The 8,136-nt window shown below is 53.4% G+C and overlaps 1 protein-coding gene across 1 annotated transcript in view; it reads left to right on the forward strand.

Annotated features, from left to right (window-relative positions):
• Positions 1–7,281, forward strand: part of HSF1 (heat shock transcription factor 1) — an 85,769-nt gene extending 78,488 nt beyond the window's left edge. Inside the window, exons 12-13 of the mRNA XM_077189886.1 lie at positions 2,794–2,863; positions 6,983–7,281. Of these exons, the coding sequence (XP_077046001.1) occupies positions 2,794–2,863; positions 6,983–7,233 (321 nt within the window). The 3' untranslated portion in view covers positions 7,234–7,281. The remainder of the gene's footprint in view (positions 1–2,793; positions 2,864–6,982) is intronic.
• The last annotated feature ends 855 nt before the right edge of the window (positions 7,282–8,136 follow it).

Genomic DNA, 8,136 nt, shown 5'->3' on the forward strand with positions numbered 1-8,136 from the left:
TACAGCCCCGGAATTCCTGGGGAAAATCCCGGGATTGGGATTGGGGTTGAGATGGGGGATGGGATTGGGATTGGGGCTGGGATTGGGGATGGGGATGGGATTGGGATCAGGATTATTATTGGGATAAGGGCTTGGATTGGGATTGGGATCGGAATTGGGGTTGGGATCGGGATCAGGGCTTGGATTGGGATTGGAATTGGGATCAGAGTTGGGATTGGGATTTGGATTGGGATCAGGATCGGGATTGGGGCTGGAATCAGGATCAGAGCTGGGATTGGGATCAGGGCTTGGATTGGGATTGGGATTCGGATCAGAGTTGGGATTGAGATCGAGATCGAGATCAGGATTTGGGATTGAGATCAGGGCTTGGGCTGGGATTTCAGTCAGGGCCAGGATTGGGATCAGGGCTGGGGTTGGGATCAGGATCAGGATCAGGGCTGAGATTGGGATTGGGATTGAAATCGAGGCTGGGATTGGGATCAGAACTGGGATTAGGATTGGGATCAGGGCTGGAATTGGGAATGGGATTGGGATCAGGGCCGGGATTGGGATCAGGGCTGGGATTGGGATTGGTCTTGGTCTGGGATCGGGATCAGGGCTGGGATCGGAATTGGGATTGGGGCTGGGATTGAGGCTGGGATTGGGATCGGGGCGGGAATCGGAATTGGGATCAGGATTGGGGCAGGGATCAGGGTATCAGGGCCAGGACTGGGATTGGGATTGGGGCTGGGATTGGGATCGGGGCTGGGATTGGGATCAGGGCTGGGATTGGGATTGGGGTGAGATTGGGATTAGGGCTGGGATTGAGATTGGGGCTGGGGTGGGATTGGGATTAGGGCTGGGATTGAGATTGGGGCTGGGATTGGGGTCGGGGCTGGGATTGGGATCAGGGCTGGGATTGGGATTCAGATCCAGGCTGAGACTGGGGCCGGGATCAGGATCAAGGCTGGGATCAGGATCAGGGATAGGATTGGGATGGGAGATTGGGATGGGATCAGGAACAGGACTGGGATCAGAGATGGGATCAGGGGAGGGATTCGAAACAGGGCCAGGATTGGGGCTGGGATTGGGATCAGGGTTAGGGCTGGGATTGGGATTGGAATTGAGGCTGGGATTGGGATCAGAACTGGGATTAGGTTCAGGTTTGGGATCAGGGCTGGAATTGGTTCTGGGATTGGGATTGGGATCGGGGCTGGGATTGGGATCAGGGCTGGGATCGGAATTGGGATCAGGATCGGGGCAGGGATCAGGGTATCAGGGCCAGGACTGGGATTGGGATCAGGCTGGGATTGGGGTCGGGGCTGGGATTGGGATCGGGGCTGGGATTGGGATTAGGGCTGGGATTGGGATCGGGGCTGGGATTGGGATTAGGGCTGGGATTGGGATTGGGGCTGGGATTGGGATTGGGGCTGGGATCAGGCTGGGATTGGGATTAGGGCTGGGATTGGGATCGGGGCTGGGATTGGGATTGGGGCTGGGATCAGGCTGGGATTGGGATCAGGCTGGGATTGGGATTGGGATTGGGGCTGGGATTGGGATTAGGGCTGGGATTGGGATTGGGGCTGGGATTGGGATTGGGGCTGGGATCAGGCTGGGATTGGGATCAGGCTGGGATTGGGATTGGGATTGGGGCTGGGATTGGGATTAGGGCTGGGATTGGGATTGGGGCTGGGATTGGGATCAGGGCTGGGATTGGGGTTGGGGCTGGGATTGGGATTGGGGCTGGGATTGGGATTCAGATCCAGGCTGAGACTGGGGCCGGGATCAGGATCAAGGCTGGGATCAGGATCAGGGATAGGATTGGGATGGGAGATTGGGATGGGATCAGGAACAGGACTGGGATCAGAGTTGGGATCAGGGGAGGGATTCGAAACAGGGCCGGGATTGGGATCGGGATTGGGATTGGGATCAGGGTTAGGGCTGGGATTGGGATTGGGATCAGGATCAGGATTGGAATTGGGATTGGGATCAGGATTAGGGCTGGAATTGGAATCGGGATGGGATCAGGACGGGGATTGGGATTGGGGCTGGGATCAGGATGGGATCAGGGCTGGGGCTGGGATTGGGATTTGGAGTGGCATTGGGATCGGGATTGGAGTTTAGATCGGGATTAGGGCTGGAATTGGGATCGGGATGGGATTGGGATCAGGACCAGGGCTGGGATCAGGACCTGGGATCAGGACTGGGATTGGGATTGGGATCAGGGCCAGGATTGGGATCGGGATCAGGATTGGGATCAGGACCGGGATTGGGATTGGGATCAGGACCAGGATTAGGACCGGGATCAGGACTGGGATCAGGACCGGGATTGGGATTGGGATCAGGACTGGGATCAGGGCTGGGATTGGGATTGGAATCAGGATCAGGATTGGGATCGGGATGGGATCAGGGCTGGGATTGAGATTGGGATCAGGACCGGGATTGGAGCTGGGATTGGAGTTGAGATCGGGATTAGGGCTGGAACTGGGATCGGGATGGGTTCAGGGCTGGGATTGGGATTGGGATCAGGGCCGGGATTAGGATCGGAATCGGGATTGGGATCAGGACTGGGATTGGGATCAGGACTGGCATCGGGATCAGGATTGGGATCAGGGCCGGGATTGGGATTGGGATCAGGGCCGGGCTCCTGTCCAGGATCATTCCCCACTGTCCCAGCCCCTCCCCATTCCCGGGATTTTCCTCTCCGGGATCGTTCCTGGGAACGTTTGGGATGAGCAGGGGCTGAGTTTGGGATCCCTTTAAAAACCCCAAAAACCTGGGAATGAGTGGAAATCATTCCCGGAATTCCGACAGATCCAGGATCTCCTCTCGAACCAGGAGCAGCAGAAACCGACGGAGACCGAGCCCGGCGCCGGGGACTCCGGTATCCCACGGGAATTTGGGGAATTTTGGGAATTTTGGGAATTTTGGGAATGGGGGACTCCGGTGTCCCACGGGAATTTGGGGAATTTTGGGGTTTTTGGGATATTTGGGAATGAGGGACTGTGGTATCCCAAAGGAATTTGGGGGTTTTTGGGATATTTGGGAATGGGGGACTCCGGTATCCCACGGGAATTTGGGGAATTTGGGGAATTTTGGGATTTTTGGGATATTTGGGAATGAGGGACTGTGGTATCCCATGGGGAATTTGGGTTTTTTGGGGATTTCTGGGATATTTAGGAATGGGGGGCTCCGGTATCCCAAAGGGAATTTTGGGATATTTGGGATTTTTAGAAATGGGAAACTCTGGTATCCCAAAGGAATTTGGGGATTTTTGGGATATTTGGGGATGAGGGACTGTGGTATCCCAACGGGAATTTTGGGATTTGGGAAATTTGGGGGTTTTGGGAATGGGGGACTGTGGTATCACATGGGAACTTTGGGATTTTTTGGGATATTTGGGAATGGGGGACTCTGGTATCCCAAAGGGAATTTTGAGATTTGGGAATGGGGGACTCCAGTATCCCAAAGGGAATTTTGGGATATTTGGGATTTCTATAAATGGGAAACTTTGGTATCCCAAAGGAATTTGGGGGTTTTTGGGATATTTGGGGATGAGGGACTGTGGTATCCCAAAGGCAATTTTGGGATTTTTGGCATTCTTGGGATATTTGGGAATGGGGGACTCTGCAATCCCAGTCGGAATTTGGGAATGGGGGGGCTCTGTTATCCCAAAGGGAATTTTGGGATTTTTGGGATTTTAATAAATGGGGGACTGTGGTATCCCAAAGGAATTTGGGGGTTTTTGGGATATTTAGGAATGGGGGACTCTGCAATCCCAACGGGAATTTTGGCTATTTAGGAATGGGGGACTCCGGTATCCCAAAGGGAATTTTGGGATATTTGGGATTTTTAGAAATGGGAAACTCTGGTATCCCAAAGGAATTTGGGGATTTTTGGAATATTTGGGAATGAGGGACTGTGGTATCCCAACGGGAATTTTGGGATTTTGGGTGGTTTTGGGGTATTTGGGAATGGGGGACTCTGCAGTCCCAATGGGAATTTTGGGGATTTGGGAAATTTTTGGGGGACTGTGGTATCCCATGGGAATTTGGGGATTTTTGGGATATTTGGGAATGAGGGACTGTGGTATCCCAATGGGAATTTTGGGATTTGGGAATGGGGGGCTCTGGTATCCCAAAGGAATTTTAGGATTTTTGGGATTTTTAGAAATGGGAAACTTTGGTATCCCAAAGGAATTTGGGGGTTTTTGGGATATTTGGGGATGGGGGACTCTGGTATCCCAAAGGGAATTTTGGGATTTTTGGCATTCTTGGGATATTTGGGGATGAGGGACTCTGGTATCCCATGGGAATTTTGGGATTTGGGAATGGGGGACTCTGGTATCCCAAAGGGAATTTTGGGATATTTGGGATTTTTAGAAAAGGGAAACTCTGGTATCCCAAAGGAATTAGGGGGTTTTTGGGATATTTGAGGATGAGGGACTGTGGTATCCCAATGGGAATTTTGGGATTTGGGAATGGGGGGCTCTGGTATCCCATGGGAATTTTGGGATTTTGGGGGTTTTTGGGATATTTGGGAATGGGAGACTCGAGTATCCCACTGGGAATTTTGGGGTGTTTGGGAATGGGGGACTCCGGTATCCCAACGAGAATTTGGGGATATTTGGGATATTTGGGATGGGATTGCAATCAGGATTATGTGATGGGGGTTTTATTAGAATTGGGATTGGGATTGGGATTCCCACCTGTGGTGTCCTGGAATTCCAACCTCGAGCTGGGATCATCCCAAACATTCCTGTCCATCCCAGACATTCCTGTCCATCCCAAACATTCCTGTCCGTCCCAAACATTCCTGTCCATCCCAGACATTCCTGTCTGTCCCAAACATTCCTGTCCGTCCCAAACATTCCTGTCCCAAACATTCCTGTCCGTCCCAAACATTCCTGTCCCAAACATTCCTGTCTGTCCCAGACATTCCTGTCCATCCCAAACATTCCTGTCCCAAACATTCCTGTCCCAAACATTCCTGTCCATCCCAAACATTCCTGTCCATCCCAAACATTCCTGTCCATCCCAAACATTCCTGTCTGTCCCAAACATTCCTGTCCATCCCAAACATTCCTGTCCATCCCAAACTTTCCTGTCCATCCCAAACATTCCTGTCTGTCCCAGACATTCCCTGCAGCTGCTGTTGCTGGTGGATTCTCCCAATCCCAGTCTCCCATTTCCAATCCCACAATCCCAAATCCCCAGTCCCAATCCTGCTTTCCCAATCCCAAATTCCCATTGTTTCCCAGGGAAGCAGCTGGTGCCCTGCTCAGTGCCTGATCCCAATCCCACATTCCCAATCGCATAATCCCAAATTCCCATTTTTTTCAATCCCAAATTCCCATTGTGTCCCATGGAAGCAGCTGGTGCCCTGCTCAGTGCCTGATCCCAATCCCACATTTCCAATCCCATTTATCCCATTCCCAATCCCCCAGTCCCAGTCCCCCAATCCCAAATTCCCATTTTCCAAGGAACCAACTGGTGCCCTGCACAGTGCACGATCCCAATCCCCAAATCCCAATCCCACACTCCTAATCCCATTCCCACAATCCCACTTTCCCAATCCCACATACCCGTTGTTCCAGGGGAGCAGCTGGTGCCCTGCTCAGTGGATTCTCCCAATCCCACATTCCCAATCCCATATCCAAAATTCCCATGTTTTCCAATCCCAAATTTCCATTTTTTCCAATCCCAAATTCCCATTGTTCCAGGGACGCAGCTGGTGCCCTGCTCAGTGCACGATCCCAATCCCAATCCCCCATTCCCAATCCCACATTCCCATTTTTCAAGGGAAGTAGCTCATTCCCTGCACCATCCAGCCCCTGTTCCTGGTGGATTATCCTACATTCCCAATTCCAAATTCCCAAATTCCCATTGTTCCAGGGAAGCAGCTGGTGCCCTGCTCAGTGCCTGATCCCAATCCCACATTCCCAATCCCAGCCGCTGTTCCTGGTGGATTATCCCAAATTCCCATTCCCATTTATCCCAAATTCCCAAATTCCCACATTCCCAATCTCACATTCCCCAATTCCCATTTTTCCCATTGTTTTCCAGGGAAGCAGCTGGTTCCCTGCACAGTGGATTATCCCAAATTCCCATTTTTCCCATTGTTTCCCAGGGAAGCAGCTCATTCCCTGCACCGTCCAGCCCCTGTTCCTGGTGGATTATCCCAAATTCCCATTTTTCCAATCCCAAATTCCCATTGTTTTCCAGGGAAGCAGCTGGTTCCCTGCACTGTCCAGCCGCTGTTCCTGGTGGATTATCCCAAATTCCCATTTTTTCCATTGTTTCCCAGGGAAGCAGCTGGTTCCCTGCACCGTCCAGCCGCTGTTCCTGGTGGATTATCCCAAATTCCCATTTATCCCAAATTCCCATTGTTTCCCAGGGAAGCAGCTCGTTCCCTGCACCGTCCAGCCCCTGTTCCTGGTGGATTATCCCAATCCCATAATCCCAAATTCCCACATTCCCACATTCCCGTTGTTTCCCAGGGAAGCAGCTGGTTCCCTGCACTGTGCAGCCGCTGTTCCTGGTGGATTATCCCAAATTCCCAATCCCAAATTCCCACTTTCCCATTGTTTTCCAGGGAAGCAGCTGGTTCCCTGCACCGTCCAGCCGCCGTTCCTGGTGGATTATCCCAATTCCCAAATTCCCACATTCCCAATCCCAAATTCCCATTTATCCCAAATTCCCATTTTTCCCATTGTTTCCCAGGGAAGCAGCTCATTCCCTGCACCGTGCAGCCCCTGTTCCTGGTGGATTATCCCAAATCTCCAATCCCAAATTCCCATTTTTCCCATTGTTTTCCAGGGAAGCAGCTGGTTCCCTGCACCGTGCAGCCGCTGTTCCTGGTGGATTATCCCATAATCCCAAATCCCCATTTTTCCCATTGTTTTCCAGGGAAGCAGCTGGTTCCCTGCACCGTCCAGCCGCTGTTCCTGGTGGATGATCCCAAATCCCCAATCCCAAATTCCCATTTTTCCATTGTTTTCCAGGGAAGCAGCTGGTTCCCTGCACCGTCCAGCCGCTGTTCCTGGTGGATTCCAGCGCCGTCGACGTCGGCTCCGGGGATCTCCCGATATTTTTCGAGCTGGGGGAGGGCCCCCCGTGCTTCCCGGACGGGGACGAGTACCCCGAGGAGTACCCGGAGGAGTACCCGGAGGAGTACCCCGAGGAGTACCCCGAGGAGTACCCCGAGGATCCCGCGCTGCTCCCGCCCACGCCCAAGGACCCGGCCGTGTCCTAAGGCCGGCACCGGGCACAGGGACAGCGTCCCAAAAACAAACAAAAACAACACAAAAAAACCCACAAAAAACTGGGATCCCAAAAAACAAACAAAAAAAAGAAAAAAAAGGGAAGGAAGCCCCGAGTGACCTCGTCCTGCTGCGCTCGGAACCCGGAGCCGGCGCCACCCTCGGGGCCATTCCGGAGGGTTCCGGGCAGTCCTGGAGGATCCTGAATCGTCCCCGGGGGATCCTGGAGCGTCCCAGAGGATCCTGGGGAATCCTGGAGCATCCCAGAGGGTCCTGGGGAATCCTGGATCATCCCAGAGGGTCCTGGAGCATCCCAGAGGATCCTGGGGAATCCTGGAGCGTCCCAGAGGGTCCTGGAGCGTCCCAGAGGGTCCTGGGGGGTCCTGGAGCGTCCCAGAGGATTCTGGGGCATCCCAGAGGATCCTGGAGGGTCCTGGAGCGTCCCAGAGGATCATGGGGGATTCTGGGGCATCCCAGAGGATCCTGGGAGGTTCTGGAGCGTCCTGGAGAACTCTGGGAAACCCCGGAGGATCCCGGAGGAATTCAGGGAAATCCTGGAGGATCCAGGGGGATTGTGGAGCATCCTGGAGAATTCTGGGAAATCTCAGAGGATCCCGGGGGATCCTGGAGCATCCCAGAGGGTCCTGGGGGATTGTGGAGCGTCCTGGATAATTCTCAGAGGATCCCGGAGGATCCCGGAGAGTCCTTGAGGATCCTGGGGAATCCTGGAGGATCCTAAATCGTCCCTGGGGATCCTGGAGCGTCCCAGAGGATCCTGGGGGATCCTGGAGCATCCCAGAGGATCCCAGGGAATCCTGGAGCATCCTGGAGAACTCTGGGAAACCCCGGAGGATCCTTGAGGATCCCAGGGAATCCTGGAGAATTCTGGGAAATCC

This window comes from Agelaius phoeniceus, chromosome 1 (assembly GCF_051311805.1).
Source record: "Agelaius phoeniceus isolate bAgePho1 chromosome 1, bAgePho1.hap1, whole genome shotgun sequence".
Lineage (NCBI taxonomy): Eukaryota > Metazoa > Chordata > Aves > Passeriformes > Icteridae > Agelaius > Agelaius phoeniceus.